This window comes from Giraffa tippelskirchi, chromosome 11 (genome assembly GCF_054371585.1).
Source record: "Giraffa tippelskirchi isolate mGirTip1 chromosome 11, T2T-mGirTip1v1.2.pri, whole genome shotgun sequence".
NCBI lineage: Eukaryota > Metazoa > Chordata > Mammalia > Artiodactyla > Giraffidae > Giraffa > Giraffa tippelskirchi.
The window spans coordinates 34,705,258-34,722,932 of record NC_137285.1 but is presented as its reverse complement, the minus strand read 5'-3'; the positions used below and the strand labels follow the sequence as shown (position 1 = coordinate 34,722,932).

General features: G+C 36.3%; 1 protein-coding gene across 1 annotated transcript in view; it reads right to left on the bottom strand.

The window, feature by feature from the left end:
* The window catches only part of BLTP1 (bridge-like lipid transfer protein family member 1), a 382,818-nt gene that overhangs the window by 174,192 nt on the left and 190,951 nt on the right, over positions 1 to 17,675 (bottom strand). The window contains exons 9-10 of the mRNA XM_081544847.1: positions 2,835 to 2,965; positions 110 to 226 (exon numbers count right to left, since the gene is read on the bottom strand). Coding sequence (XP_081400973.1) covers positions 110 to 226; positions 2,835 to 2,965 — 248 coding nt within the window. The remainder of the gene's footprint in view (positions 1 to 109; positions 227 to 2,834; positions 2,966 to 17,675) is intronic.

Sequence of the window (17,675 nt, the reverse complement as noted above, 5' to 3'; positions counted from 1 at the left end):
TTAGTTTAACTTTCATGAAACAAAAGTAAATTTCTAAAGCTACTGTCTGTTTATAAAATAAACTTACAATTTCCAGATTACACAGAAGAAAAAAATTACTCAGACTTACCAATATGAATATAGCCATGCTTGTATAACCTGTTAAGAACCAGTGTTAAAATAAGACCAACATTCCGAGAATTATAATACGTGAGATAAATAATCCATCCACAAGACAAAATAGTAGCTGTTGGAAGAAAAGAATGCAAAAAAAGGATCTCACTATACATTTTCTTTTGATCACCTTAACATTTTAATAAAAATTTGTTAGTAAAAGATCATTTATCATGTTCAGAAACGAGAGGATTTTCTTCCATATGGTAATATGTCCTCTTACAATACTTGAATTTTTAAAATCAGAGGTTGATTCTACTTTACCCACCTTTCAAATTCATTCTCTTTAGTCATTCACCAGAAAAATACAGACTTCAATCAGATCAAGTAAAACAATGTTTCAAGAAAACTGCTTTCCTTTTTTTCTGTTTCATTTTACACTACTTTGTACAGTTTTAGTTATTAAACATACACGAAGTGTTCTGGGAAGAGAAAGCCCATATTTCTGAATATTCTGGGAAAAAAATCTACCTTTATTATTAGACTCAGAGTGCATTCCTAAGCTATTTCCTAAAGGCTACAGTCACTTACAAAGAAAACTGATTATTTTTTTACATCAGAGAAAAGTCGCTTTTTAAAAAAATCAACAGTCTCTGCTTTTAAAATACTGTTGGAAAGAAGGGAGAATTTTAACCTACTTAAAGGCATATCTATATTAAATAGGCCACCAAATATTAATACTATTATGTTGCAATTGGTAAGACAATAACTTACTTTTAAAGAACACCATTAAAAATGCTTCAATACAGGCTATTCTATATTTGACCATTTTTCATGAAAAGTTTATAGTCACTTATAAAATTTGTAATATTCCTCCCAAAAACCCTAGCTCATTAATACATAATGACAAAATATAAGAAAGCATTTTTTGATAAATTTTCTTTTACTTATGCATTTGAAAAGTATAACTATTTTCTAGATTAAGACAAAGTAATATAAAGCAATTTAATATATGTAAACTTTTAGCAACATTGTATTAAGTTTGTACTTTTAAAAAATTATGTTAACATATCTAAAACAAAGCAGTCACTGAGAGTCAAAATACATTACTTAGGGTAGCTTAGACTGATGTTGACAGCTTTGAGGTAGCAAGTGCTATGATTTGCCCATAAAATTTATTTCTAGAACAATTCTTTTGAACCATTCTTTTGATGATACAATATTGTTTTAAACTCAAAGTCATCCTGTATTAATTTTTACCGTGAATCACTGTGTGAACAGCGAGTTGCTATGGGCTCTTCAGAGAGGCAAAGGTATTTGCTGAGAAAGCATGCTCTCATCTCAGAAAGGGAACCACTTGGGAACTGTGGCCCTTTCAGTGTATCATGTCCCTTCCCCCTCCATGCCCTGCCATATTGTAAGACCATTAGTAAAATAGAGAGATTAAACAACCCCTCAGTGTTTTCCTGGTTGTTGCTATTATTTTCACCTGAACGAAAAGAGCTATGTTCCATGCAAAAAAACAGAAATTCTAAATGATAGGAAAGGGGGCACACAGGATATAAGATGTCTGCCTTTAATTAAACTAAAAGATAATTTTCAATGCTGTTTTTATGAAATTATATTTCATAGTATCATTTTGCACTTCATTTTACTTTTAAGTTTTCATTATGATAATTTAGAACAGTTCATGTTCACAAATTAGGGGAGAAAAAACAAAGTTTAAATGGTAAGCCAATCCTACCTACAAACCATAAATCATTACAATTCCCTTTATACACACTTCACCTCTATTGTAACCCTACACACAGCATCATGAAAGAAGCATAAGCCTACACTCGAAAAAAAACAGCTGTGTAACCTGTGTAAGTTATTTAATTTTTATGGGTCTCAATTCCCCAACAGGTTAATAGGAAAATATCGGCTACCTTCACAAGTCTGCTGTGAACATTACTGAGATAACATACGCAAAATGCCTGTGGCACATGGTACACAGATGTTTAATAAATATTTCCTCAATAAATATTACCATTACCTCCCTTTCCCCTCTCACTCCATCTTACCCTTCCTATTTTCCTCTCTGCACTTTTCTAATTCCTATGCTAAAATTAAAATCAAACAGTGTTCTTCCATGAAACATCCTGGCCAGTAACAAGCTACAGTAATGGCTCCCCTCCTCAGTACTGGATGTATTTCTCCTTATCTGTTCATATTCATTCACGCACTCAAAAGTCTTCCCTCTCTCTGCAATTTAATTATATACTGCTTTGTATTTTTTGTGTACACCTAGAAAAGTTCTGGAATATAAGACAAAAAAAAAAAAAATCACTACTGGAAAATTCCACTGTCAGGTGTATAAGGAGTGAGGAAAGAGATAAGATTTAATTAGGCAAAAACATTTACCATGAGGATTTATCACTTTATAGTAACACAAAAGTGTTTGCGTGTATGTTGGAATGGGAAATGGAAGAGCTGATCTGAAACAGGAAAAGCAAAGCTAGGTCTCTCTTATCATCCCACTTCCCCTAATACAGACAAGGAAGCAGTCTAAGGAAAACAGCCCTCAAGAGCAGTTTCCAGAGCAAATATTCATAGAAACAAAGATTAAAATACTTGTCTCCAAAACAACAAACAAATGATGCTGTAAGCTTTCTAACTTCAGTGAACTACTGCTTAAAATCTGGCAGCTGTTAATCCATACACAAAAAATAATAAAGTACAAGAAAATATATTCTACTTACCAACAAGGAGCCAAACAACATTGGAATTGTGTTCTGTAAGAAAATCTTCTAGTTGAGTGATACTAGGAACAATACTCTCATTCTTCCTTTGATCCATTACTAAAATTTTTCCAGAATAGCATCTAAAAGGCCTGAAAGAGTTCAAAAGTTAAATTTAGAATTTAACCTATATAAGGGGAATTTAATAAATATGAAAGTTTATTAAATCATATTCTGTTTTCTACAATGACAGGAATGTAAAAATATAACAAACAATAATAACAAAGATGTCCGCATTTCTACATAAAATATAAAACAATGTATCATATTTTTCAAGTCCTGATTTCACCATCCTAAGTATGAATAGAGATCCAAGTTTAATTACTAAACTATGGCTCAAAATAAGAGGGACAATATTAGTCTTAAATCTAACCAAAGATATTTATTCTCAACAATCAGGAAATATCAGTCATCTATATTAGACAAATTCATCTAGACTTGTACCCAAAACTGCTCCTTAATTATAATGTATTTATATATTAAGCTTTAGTAATCTTTCTTAACCTCTATCAGCTGTGTATTCCCATTATTCCATGAAGAAACAATCATCCTAGTTTAAATTCATTCTAGATAGTTTGGACAGTGAGCAGATCTCCTGCTATCAGATGCTCAGGATAAAATATGACACATGTCAAATTGTGACCGGACATGTGCAAATGTATTTATGTGTGTGTAACTGAGTAGGTATATGGGTGTGTACGTGTATATGTGTGTGTACGTGTATATGTGTGTGTATGTGTCTAGGTATATATATATATATATGGACTGAGAATCAGCAAAAAGGAATGCAAGTTCTTTTTTTTATGATCTAAGAAACAGAAAATTATGCCTCTGGTAGTACAGTATTAACATGACTAACCCAACCCATCTATAACAAAATTATCTTGTGATAAATCAGGAAAAGGGGGAGAAAAGCTAGACAAAAAAAGCTACACAGTTAATAATCCTTTACGACCAAATAGCATACATGACTTTTATGGAGAGTCAGAAAAACAGATTTTAAAATAGAAAGATATGTGAGGACAAGTTTCTAGTTGAAATTCCATACAGTTAGCTTATCACCTTCTCAAAATGTTTTTCTGTTTACTCACCACAAATCCTATCTTCACAGGTCACAAAACAAGTTTAAAAACCGGATGAGACAACATTGCAAGATACTGTCTACAAGAGGATTACAACATTTCATATTTCTGCATTGTTGAAAACACTATAATTTAGAGGCAAATTAAAAATTCATTTTTAAAAAATGAGTTCAGTAACAAAAGGTTTATTACTAAAAGTATATGAAAACCTAGGGCAAAATTGCTAGAGAAACTTTAATGTTTTCATTTTTCAGTAAACTTTTTTTCCTATGGTTTAGAAAGTAAGTAAGAAATGTTCATGTATTGAAAAGACTGGTGGTAATCAAAGGCATGTGCTGTGCTATGCTTAGTCACTCAGTCGTGTCCAACTCTTGCGACCCCATGGACTGCGCCCGCCAGGCTCCTCTGGCCATGGGGATTCTCCAGGCAAGAAAACTGGAGTGAGTTGTCATGCCCTCCTCCAGGGAGTCAAAGGCATGGGTGGTGGAAATGACTGAAGAGGGTCAAAGGATACAGAATTTCAGTTACAAGATAAATAAGTTCTGGGAATGTAATGAACAGCATGGTGACTATAGTTGACAATAGTGTAGTGCATATTGAAAGCTGCTAAGAAAATATATCTTAAACGTTCATATCATAAGAACAATGTGTAATTATTCGAGATGATGGATGTTATCGCAACTTATTGTGGCAATCATTTTGCAATATATACATATATCAAATCATTATGTGGTATACCTTGAATTAATACAGTGTTATATGTCAATTATATTTAAATAAAACTGAGGTGAAATGCTACATTTTGAAATACTTTGAAAAAATCTATCAGCTAGTAACAAAATTAGGAGGCTAACTTTTACAACATGAGCTTTCTCTTTCTTATCTTTTGAGACTAAAAAAAGTAAAAATTTTAAAAGGGAGAAAACACTTTGAGAAGGCCTACAATCTAAACCAAATATTCATATATTATATAATGGTTTACATATTATAAAATAACATCTGAACCTATCTCAAACCTATTTTTGCATTTTACAGATGTATCGCCAGCACACTACTGAGGATGAAAAGAGCACCTAGTGACTCCTAGCAGGTACTCCATGAGGGATATACCCTGGCATTCAGATCTCCATATAAAAGGGGAAGTGATCTCTCTGCCAAAAGGATCTAGAGTCCTCATGCAAAATCACTAGGACCACCCATCACTTTAACAGCCCACAGCCAAAGAGAATATAGAAAGAGGGTATTCAAATTGTCAAGACAGAAAACTGCAGTATTACATTTTTAACCAGTATTTGTCCAATTAGTAGTTAATGCAAAATCATTAACAGAAATCAACAGACAAAGGCTGCTATAATGTTGTTAACAGTAGTTAAAAGAATATATTTTGAGCAAGTACAGAAGTAAAAGCTATAATTAACAAAAGCCCTAAAGTAAAGCAGACATTCTGGCCTAAGGGAAGTGAGTAAAAACAACACTGGAAAACCCAGACTGAACTGGGGCTATACACTTTGCCACATTGCTTAAGTGCCACACCGACAATCCCTTAAAGAAGATGAAGTGGAGATTGATTCAAGAACCTACTGAATAACGTTCACTAAGCAAATGGTGGAATAAAAAACAACCTGGTTGTTTCCTCTTTCCTACCTGAACAGTTTAGGCTAAAAGCCACAAGGTGAAGTCAGTCTCTCCCATCAGGAAGCTTCCCTAAGCCTCTTACCCTTCTCCATCAGAGGGGAGACAGACATAAAACCACAATCACAGGAAACTAACCAATCTGATCACACGGACCACAGCCTTGTCTAACTCAATGAAACTATGAGCCATGTCATGTAGGGCCACCCAAAACGGAAGGGTCATAGTGGACAAAACGTAGTCCACTGGAGAAGGGAATGACAAACCACTTCAGTATTCTTGCCTTGAGAACCCCATGAACAGTATGAAAAGGCAAAAAGACAGGACACTGAAAGATGAACTCCCCAGGTTGGTAGGTGCCCAATATGCTACTGGGGATCAATGGAGAAATAACTCCAGAAAGAATGAAGAGACGGAGCCAAAGCAAAAAAAAAACCCAGCCAGCTGGGGATGTGACTGGTGATGGAAGTAAAATCTGATCAGGTAAAGAGTAATATTGCATAGGAACTGGAATGTTAGGTTCATGAATCAAGGCAAATTGGAAGTGGTCAAACAGGAGATGGCAAGAGTGGACATCAACATTTCCGGTATCAGCGAACTAAAAACTAAAATTCAAATCGGTGAATTTAATTCAGATGACCATTATACCTACTACTATTGGCAAGAATCCCTTAGAAGAAAAGGAGTAGCCATCATAATCAACAAAAGGGTCCAGAATGCAGTATTGGATGCAATCTCAAAAACGACAGAATGATCTCTGTTCGTTTCCAAAGCAAACCATTCAATATCACAGTGATCCAAGTCTATGCCCCGACCAGCAATGCTGAAGAAGCTGAAGCTAAATGGTTCTATGATGACCTACTAACCTTCTAGAATTAACACCCAAAAAAGACATCCTTTTCATTATAGGGGACTGCAATGCAAAAGTAGGGAGTCAGAAATACCTAGAGTAAGAGGCAAATTTGGCCTTGAAGTACAGAATGAAGCAGGGCAAAGGCTAATAGAGTTTTGCCAAGAGAATGCACTGGTCATAGCAAACACCCTTTTCCAACAACACAAGAGAAGACTCTACACATGGAGATCACCAGATGGTCAATACCAAAATCAGACTGATTATATTCTTTGAAGCCAAAGATGGAGAAGCTCTATACAGTCAACAAAAACAAGACTGGGAGCTAACTGTGGCTCAGATAATGTACTCCTTATTGCCAAATCCAGACCTAAATTGAAGAAGGTAGGGAAGACCACTAGACCATTCAGGTATGACCTAAATCAAATCCCTTACAATTATACAGTGGAAGTGACAAATAGACTCAAGGGACTAGATCTGATAGACAGAGTGCCTGATGAACTATGGACAGAGGTTCGTGACATTGTACAGGCGGCAGGGATCAAGACCATCTCAAAGAAAAAGAAATGCAAAACAGCAAAACGGTTATCTGAGGAGGCCTTACAAATAGCTGTGAACAGAAGAGAAGCTAAAGGCAAAGGAGAAAAGGAAAGATATACCCATTTGAATGCAGAGTAACAAAGAAGAGCAAAGAAAGATAAGAAAGCCTTCCTCATCGATCATGCAAAGAAATAGAGGAAAACAACAGAATGGGAAAGACTAGAGATCTCTTCAAGAAAATTAGAGCTACCAAGGGAACATTTCATGCAAAGACGGGCACAATAAAGGACAGAAATGGTACGGACCTTAACAGAAGCAGAAGATATTAAGAAAAGCTGGCAAGAATACACAGAAGAAATGTACAAAAAAGATCTTCATGACCCAGATAATCACAATGGTGTGATAACTCACCTAGAGCCAGACATTCTGGAATGTAAAGTCAAGTGGGCCTTAGGAAGCATCACTATGAACAAATCTAGTGGAGGTGATGGAATTGCAGTTGAGCTATTTCAAATCCTAAAAGATGATGCTGTGAAAGTGCTGCACTCAATATGCCAGCAAATTTGGAAAACTCAGCAGTGGCCACAGGACTGGTAAGGTCAGTTTTCATTCCAATCCCAAAGATAGGCAATGCCAAAGAATGTTCAAACTACTGCACAATTGCACTCATCTCACACACTAATAAAGTAATGCTCATAATTCTCCAAGCCAGGCTTCAACAATATGTGAACCGTTAACTTCCACATGTTCAAGCTGGATTTAGAAAAAGAAGAGGAACCAGAGATCAAATTGCCAACATCTGCTGGATCATCGAAAAAGCAAGAGTTCCAGAAAAATATCTATTTCTGCTTTATCAGCTATGCCAAAGCCTCTGACTGTGTGGACCACAACAAACTCTGGAAAATTCTTAAAGAGATGGGAATATCAGACCACCTCACCTGCCTCTTGAGAAATCTGCATGAAGGTCAAGAAGCAACAGTTAGAACTGGACATGGAACAACAGACTGGTTCCAAATAGGGAAAGGAGTATGTCAAGGCTGTATATTGTCACCCTGCTTATTTAACTTATATGCAGAGTACATCATGAGAAACGCTGTGCTGGATGAAGCACAAGCTGAATCAAGATTGCCGGAAGAAATATCAATAACCTCAGATATGCAGATGACAGCACCCTTATGGCAGAAAGTGAAAAAGCACTAAAGAGCTTCTTGATGAAAGTGAAAGAGGAGAGTGAAAAAGTTGGCTTAAAACTCAACTTTCAGAAAACTAAAATCATGGCATCCAATCCCATCACTTCATGGCAAATAGATGGGGAAACAGTGGAAACAGTGACAGACTGTTTTCTCGGGCTCCAAAATCACTGCAGGTGGTGACTACAGCCATGAAATCCAAAGACACTTGCTCCTTGTAAGAAAATTTCTGATCAACCTAAACATCATGTTGAAAAGCAGAGACATTACTTTGCCAACAAAGGTCATCCAGTCAAAGCTATGGTTTTTCCAGTAGTCATGTACGGATGTGAGAGTTGGACTATAAAGAAAGCTGAGCACCAAAGAATTGATGCTTTTGAACTGTGGTGTTGGAGAAGACTCTTGAGAGTCCCTTGGAGTGCAAGGAGATCAATCCAGTCAATCCAAAAGGAAATCAGTCCTGAATATTCATTGGAAGGACTGATGCTGAAGCTGAAACTGAAACTTCAATACTTTGGCCACCTGATGTGAAGAACTGACTCATTTGAAAAGAGCCTGATACTGGGAAAGATGGAAGGCAGGAGGAGAAGGGGATGACAGAGGATGAGATGGTTGGATGACAACACCAACTCAAAGGACATGAGTTTGAGTAAACTCCGGGAGTTGGTGATGGACAGGGAGCACTGGCGTGCTGCAGTCCATGGGGTCACAGAGAGTTGGACATGACTGACTGACTGAACTGAGCTGAAGTAGAGTAAGGCAGGCATATGCACATGGGGAGGAGAGGATCAGGAGTCTCAATGGCCAAAAGTAGAATGTCAGAGCCAAATAAAACCTTAAATACTCTAAGTATCCATTTGTGTGGTGAAAAAGCTAGAGGGAAAGCAGCAGTATTTTAGGGTATCAAAGCCATAGCAGCATGAGGAGGAGTACTTGCCAGGTTCTGGAGCCTAGGTGGAAGGACGAGGGCATCCAAGGCAGGGAGAGAGGGCAGGAGCAGCCCAACTCAGGTATCAGAGCCTGGGCAAGAAAGAAGGTCATCCAAACAGGGAGGCCGCCTAGTGCAGGGTGTCAGAACCCAAGAGGAAGGCATCAGATCCCAATGAGATAAGGAGAGCTTCCATGCAGGAGGGTGATCTGGAATAGGACAGGAGCAGGATAAGGAGGACAATCACCTGGGAGGTGGCTCATGTAGGGGATGCAGGAGGGGGTTAATCTAGTAAGTATATCAAGAATAATGGAAGCTAAGTTTCTCACTGTCAGAGGATATATAAAGGAAGACAATCAGAATTAACCCTGTATCCTGTGTTAGATAAAAACTAGACGTATGGCTTTCAATATAAATGGATATAGAAATAGCTATAGCATATGTATATATGTATATGTGTGCATAGTTCATTAACAGACCCTCAGAGTGGCACCCCAATATAAATAAGCAGAGGACTTCTCTTCTAAAAACCATTTTCTCTTTAGAGGAGTCCTTGAAGAAATGGCTAATTCTACAACTAGGGCAGGGAAAGTCAGGATGAGCTTTGTATTCCATAAAGGAAAAAAGTATTCAAAGAATGATGGAAAATGTCAAAAGGAAGTGAAAACCAGCTTTAAGAGGCTCCCATTGGCAAAATTTGGGACAATTTAAGCATTGCAGTAAACAATAGTAACAAACTACAACCCATTTAATACAAATCTATGAATCCATACCAATATAAATAATCAACTAAATTTTGATGAGCAACAGCATATTCATATCTTAGAACAACTGCTCTCCAAAATAACTATTAATGAAGAAGGGGAAAAGAGGAATTTTGAGACAGCTGACAATTAAGTGATCAAAGTTCCTGTGTGCTTAAGTTGTATACGACTCTTTGCAACCCTTTGGACTGTAGCCCACCAGGTTCCTCTGTCCATTGGGTTTTCCAGGCAAGAATACCAGAGTGGGTTGCCATTTCCTTCTCCAGGGGATCTTCCCAACCAAGGGATCAAACCTACGTCTCCTGTGTCTTCTGCATTGCAAGCACATTCTCTACCCTCTGAGCCATCAGGGAAGCCCAAGTGATCAAAGTAAACACCATCAATATAGGTATAAATCAAATCGTTTACTTTTTAATAAAGAAAAACAGCCTAGTGTTGGTAGTATAGTGGTGAGCACAGCTGCCTTCCAAGAAAACAGCCTCACTTCCTTGATATTCCTGCAAAGACGCATAACCTGAATCTAACCTATCCTGCTCCTCTGAATCATAATGACCAATAGAGATTGTTTTATTCATCTTTGTATCCACAATACCAGTGACAATGCCTTGAACACAGCCATTAATTTAAAGTATGTCATTTTAAATGGTATTTTTATCTATTACACAAGAAAGTAACACTGATCTACACATTTTTAAGACATGTTCTCTCAGTATTTTCATGATTCACTTATATTCTGTTCATTCTTCCTGAAATCCATGGGACTCATTTCAAAACTGCTGTCCACATCAGAAAAGAAATTGTGGCAATTACTATTTTAGTGACGTACAAAGAAAAGCACAAAAATGTGAAAGTTTAATAAAACACAGCAACAGCCAGAGATTTATCAAAGTTCCTAATACCACCACCACTACCACAATTCTTAGAAATAGCTTTTCAAGAAAAAAATATATTACTTTTCTAAGTGAATTATCTGTAAAATCTTTTCAAATACTATATTCAACTTATTTTCTCTCCCACTCGCATGAAGGAACAAAACTAACATCTAATACTTGCATCATCAGATTTTTAGAGACAGAACTCCAAATCTTGATTTGGTCCTACAAGAATAGAGGTCAGCTTACAAATCAATAAAAAAAATACAAATAATCTGACGGAAAAATAAGAAAATATATAAACAGGTAATTCACAGAGAAAGAGACTATCACTAGCAATTGGCAACAATCACAATTTATCACTCACTAGTCATAAAAGCAAAAATTTTTAGAAAGATTACAAACAACTATATTGGCAAAAGTATGGGGAAATGGGCACTCTTAAAGTTGACAGAACTAAAGTGCCTTTGAGAAGAACAATTTACCAGATACTACAAATATGTACATGTTCTGATTTGAAAATTTCAGTTCCAGGGTTCTATTTATTTCTCAGAAATACTTAGCAACAAAGATGTTTTTTCAAGGACAATCACTGCAGCATTATATATCATACTGAGAAAACAGAAAAATGTCAGTTAATAAGAAAATAGTTAAATTATGGGACACCCTTACCATATATAGTACTCTTACTATGTGAAATAATATGTAGCCTTTTTAAAAAAGAATAAAACAGCTCTACAAGGAACAATATAGAGAAATGTTCAGGATGTATGTAATGTTAGCAGAAGAAAAGCAAGTTGAGCAAAAAGATGTATAGCACTCTACTTATATTTAAAAAAAAAAGACTATCCATTATATGTATTACATATCTAAACCAAATAGACATACCACATATGTATGTGCATATGTGATGTGTATATACATACTTTCACTAATCTGCAAAAACATTAGCAAAGTCATTACTTCTGAGAGATAACTAAACATTTTACAACTGGCTTGTAATTCTTCCTTAACTTAAAAAAAGGGGCAGGGGGGGAGGGTGGTGGCTGGAAGACAGGACATGACAGACAAGAAAGGGGCTTTTCCTGCTCAAGCACACATGCCACAACCTCTCCTTATAACTATGGCCAAGGAACAGGTTTCTCCCACCTCTAGAATATCAACTTGATCATCTGTCAATTGATCATCTGTCATTATACCACCATGTCTGTCTTTCTTCAGTTCTTAAATCATTGTCTTTTTTAAAAAATTAAAATGCAAATACCAAGCAATATCAAACTCAAAGGCTTCATTAAAACCTCAGAAATATCAGTTAACACCTCAGCAAGAATTATTTGATTTGATAGCTCTGAGTGTAAGAACGAAAGCTGAACAGCTGTACTGTTATCTAAAAGGGGAAAGGGTTAGTTTACAAAGAAGGAAGAACACCAACAGGAAGGAGATGGGAGAAATGGAGAAAGAGGAAGCAGTTATCAAGGAATAACAGAAGAGTCAAAAGGTCCTGCTTCAGACTGTATTGTTCCAAAAGCAGACCATAATGTGGATTGAGAGCATGGACTGAGACCACCTGGATTCAAAAACCAGTTCGATTATTATAGGTATGTGACCATGGGCAAGTTACCTAACTTCTCTATGCTCTTGTAAAATGAGACTACTAATAGTATCTACCTCACAGAGTTTACAGTTTGGATATGTAAAGCATTTAGAACTCTGGCACACAGTAGGTTAATATACTGTGTAAATGCCTGATGCTGGCAATCAATGCCACTTGTGTCTTGCCCATATACTGTTGATATTCACCTCTACACCAGAAGATTATTCATTCTGAACACTTGTAAAACCCTACTGTAGGCTGCTTTCTGACTGCAGAAATGTGTTCAGTCTGTACTTAGGGTAGGCCAGAAATGCCGGAATTAAAGTCAATGATGCCTAGAAAGTCATTGGGTAAACACCCGCAGCTTCCCTGCTCTTGACTTGGGATAACTCTGATGCATATTTTATTTGGTCTCTGAGAGATACCCAGTGGTAATGAGATCCAGATGCCCACAGTAGTAACTGTATCTTAGCATTCATCACATTTTAGCTATTAGTTTGTAAGTCTGTTCCCCACAAGACAGCTAACTGCTCTTTAAGGATGTCTTTGCCCTATTCATCTGTGTATGCAATACCCAACAAAGTTCCTGGTATGCAGTGGTCTCTCAATAAATACTTGTTTCATAAATGGATGAAATAAATGCATCACTGTAGAAAGTACATAATTATGAACTAATGCCAAAGGTCAGTACTTATTCAAGGCCGAGACTCCTAAATGATCTTTTTCACACTCAAGAAAATTTGGTTTTCATTTACTTCAGTTTAAGAAGAGGATATTCAACATCTTGATAATCCATTCCAAATATAACAAAAATGAAGGAAAAAATTAATCATACTCAAATCTCTCATGCAACAATTAAGTCACAATTATTTGTATAAAAGGTATTCACATAACTTCAGATTGTTAAAGTTCTTTGAATTTAACCACAGTTCCTTTTAATAAAGGAAACTATATGGCTGTTTGGGTTTTTTAAATTTCTTTTTTATTCAAGTATAGTTGACTTACAATGTTGTGCCAATCTCTGCTGTACAGCAAAGTAACTCAGTTATACATGTACATTTTTATGTATTATTTTTCATTTTGGTTTATCACAGGATATTGCATATAGCTCACTATGCTAAACAGGTTTTAAGAGTTGGAAAATAAATCAACTTTACAGCTTTCCTTTAAATTTCATCAACATTGACATTCTCTTCAACATCAAGCATGAGTATCTATCAGCACATAGCAGCATTCTGTACACTAGAAATTCTGTGAAGTATGCATTTTGTACACATTTCTGCATTGCTTGCCCATAAACCAAACTAGACTGATTTTACATTAACTGTTATAGAATATATACAGATTCTACATTAACTGTTACAGAATATATTTCAAACTTACTTGAAAACTTTCCACGTATGGTTTGGTTTCTGCACATATGTAAGAAATTACCTTGAGATTCCTTTCAGAGGTCCCAATTTCAAAGTCATTTATGTCTGCCTTAATTAAGAAGTAACTGACTCAAAGTGAAAATGAAAGTTGCTCAGTCATGTCTGACTCTTTGAGACCCCATGGACTATACAGTCCATGGAATTCTCCAGGCCAGAATACTGGAGTGGGTAGCTTTTCCCTTCTCCAGCAGATCTTCCCAACCCAGGGATCAAACCCAGGTCCCAGGTCTCCCACAGTGCAGGTGGATTCTTTACCAGCTGAGTCACCAGGGAAGCCCAAGAATACTGGAGTGGGTAGGCTATCCCTTTTCAGCGGATCTGCCCAACCCAGGAATCGAATCAGGGTCTCCTGCACTGCAGGTGGATTTCTTCCCAGCTGAGCTACCAGGGAAGCCCCAACTGACTCAAAGAGGTCAGTAGATAACAACACAAAGGAACTGCCTAGACAGACTGCCTACCTTTCCTGTGGCATAATGACCTCCCAAAACAAAAGTAAAACACAAATCAGACCACAACATTTTTATCAAAAATGAAGCCTCAACAATGCTTAATTCATTTGAACGGTTTCTAAAATGGCTCATGAAGTCTGAGAATTCACCAATCTAAAGGAAGCAGGTCTGAAACAAATGACTTTGTGATGCTCCTTCCAATTCCATGATGCTACACAAATAAAATATACAAAGTAGAAAAGTACCAGCAATTGAACATCTCAAGTAAAAGAAATATGTAAACATTTACATTTAAAACAGTACTGGAATTTATTAAAAGGTTGGTATTACCAATTGAGTGTACAGTGATTTGAAGAGTCCTCTATGCCTAAAAAAATTTGCCCATTATGATACAAGGCCTAAAATGCCACCATCCTGTTCTTCAAAAAGAGTATCAGTGAATATTCTCTTTTAAAATGCAAAGATATTTTTACAGTATCTCAATAATAGCTACCCTTAATTATCACTGTGTTAATTAATATAAATTAATTCAATAGATTACTTTTCTCATTAATAAGCAAGACCGAGGAATATCACAGAAGGCCCAAGATTCTTGAAGATGGGAAAAATCTTAAAAAGGAAATGGCAGCCAAATTTATTTTCCTTAGCAAATTTGGCCAGGGTCAATAGCTTTGTGTACAAAGAGCAAAATCATATAATGTCCTGTTCTGCTCATTTAAACAAACAAAATAGATAATTATCTTCTTAGGTCAAACAGATTGGAAATAAATCTCTCTACCTATAAAGAGTCATTCCAGGTCCCTTTCAGCCCTAGGACTGTACTACATGCAACAAGCACAATTTGACCTATTAACCATTAACCACCTCTGAAGCCCAACAGAATTAAGTGGTAAAGTAACATTCAATCAGAAATAACAGATCGTCTGGCATCCTGGAAACAGAAAAGGCTCTAAAGCAGATTTGAAATGTAAAGCTCCCTCTCTCTATCCTTCCATCTCTTTCTTAGCTGTGAGATACCTGAGCAAGTTACTGAATCTCTCTGAGGTCACCTATTCCTTGAAGAGCAAACATAAAACTCAGCAAAGTGTGTGACAAGAAATACATTATGACAGTGGTAGCTAAGTTACCGTTAATGTTCTTTTTTAAAAATAACAGTGCAACACAAGGTGAAAGCTAAAAAATAATAGAACACATACCAGTAAACACTGACTAAAATGTATCTCATTTCCTATAAACAAGAAAAATATATATTTAGCTAAACAGGAATTTATAATCAAAAGAAACTAGCTGATATAAATGACAATTGAAAATGTATCAAGTTAATATGAATAACATAGTTCTACAAATACCATTAAGAGTATTAAAAGCAGATCGAATACAATGGTCACCTGGCAACTACTGCTGAAGTATTATTCAGATACGAAGATCAATGATTCCAACAGTATAAATCAGTCGTATCACCAATAAAAACACTGCACTTTAGCAAACCTTACTTCTACAGCCAGAAACGTATACTGACTCACCTAAATACTCAGAAAGCACAAAAAACAAAATAAAACTCTTTAAAAGCTGTAGAAAGCATACCTAGTAATACGGGGGTAAAAAGAGCTAACTTCCACCTCTTCAAATCGAAAAGAAACCAAAATTTCTAACTATTCCCACCTCTATGTCGTAACCAGAAGTAACTGCTGCTTTCAGAATATTCTTCTATATGGCCAGTAATACAAAGATATCAATAGAACTTGCCATGAGTGAAAAATTTAAATCTTCCTCTTCTATATCCCATAAATTGATTAGTTGTGGGGTTTTGTTTACTCTTTTTGTACTGACCGGTGAACACAATCTAGAAGTTTCTTTTAATTCTCTTAATCAAGAATTCTATATATCCCTTCCATCTTGATCCACTAGAAGACATAAAACTTAAAATGCTAGCATGAGCAAAGTAAAATTATAAAGAAGGTTTCTTCTAATAAAACAAGTATTTTCATTTTCTTTCCTGGTCCTTGATCTTCTGTTCTGCCTTAAGTTACTTTCATTAGAAAACACCATCTAATACAAATTCAAACTATTCACTGGATAAAATAGGGCCTTTGGATATGAGGGAGAGGGAGGAAGTAACTAGCCATGTGTGTTTACCAACATTTTCATCATACCAAGTTCAAAGAAATTATTTTTATTAGGATGTTGCTATGCAGAGACCCAACAGATCCATTTAATAGCCAATTTCTATGAACTGAGAACACTTAAATTGAACTTTTACATAAATACCATAACATAAAGAGGCTGCTTTAGGAATTTTATGCAGATACAAACTTATACTACAGGTGATACCTGAAACAGTATTTTAAGTGGATATGGAGCTGGATAAAAACATACTTCACATATATATATAAAGTGACAAGGTCCAATAAGGTCAGTAGTCTAAAGTTTAGACTTACAAACATTTTGGACAATGTTACATTATTCTTTTTAAATGTTCATTCCATGCTATTAACTCACCATTATAATGATAAAATATAGCTACCATGATAAAATGGGCAACATTTATTCACTGCTTGCTATGTGCTAGGCACTGTTCTAAATACTTTACATATAGTTACTGATCTAAGTGTTAGAAATAACTACCTATTAACAATTCCCCATTTGAGAGAGAAAATTGTGGCAATGAGAAGCAAAGCACAAACACAGCTAAGATATGGCCAATCTAGGATATGAACCTACAGAGTTTGGCTTTACAGTCTGTGTAAATTTATATTGCCTCTCATATCGTATCAGTTCAGTCACTCAGTCATGTCTGACTCTTTGCGACCCCGTGGACTGCAGCACTCCAGGCCTCCCTGTCCATCACCAATTCCTGGAGCTTACTCAAACTTATCTCTAAAGAGTCAGTGATGCCATCCAACCATCTCATCCTCTGTCATCCCCTTCTCCTATTGCCTTCCATCTTTCCCAGCATCAGGGTCTTTTCAAAAGAGTCAGTTCTTCGCATCAGGTGGCCCAAGAAGTATTGGAGTTTCAGCTTCAACATCAGTCCTTCCGATGAATATTCACAACTAATCTCCTTTAGGATGGACTGGTTGGATCTCCTTGCAGTCCAAGGGACTTTCAAGCATCTTTTCCAACACCACAGTTCAAAGGCATCAATTCTTCAGCACTCAGCTTTCCACACAGTCCAACTCTCACATCCATACATGACTACTGGAAAAACCATAGCTTTGACTAGACAGACCTTTGTTGGTAAAGTTATGTCTCTGCTTTTCATATGCTGTCTAGGTTGGTCATAACTTTTCTTCCAAGGAGCACGTGTCTTTTAATTTCACAGCTGCAGTCACCACCTGCAGTGATTTTGGAGCCCAAGGAAATCAAGTCTGTCCCTGTTTCCCCACCTATTTGCCATGAAGTGATGGGACTGGATGCCATGATCTTAATTTTCTGAATGTTGAGTTCTAAGCCAACTTTTTCACTCTC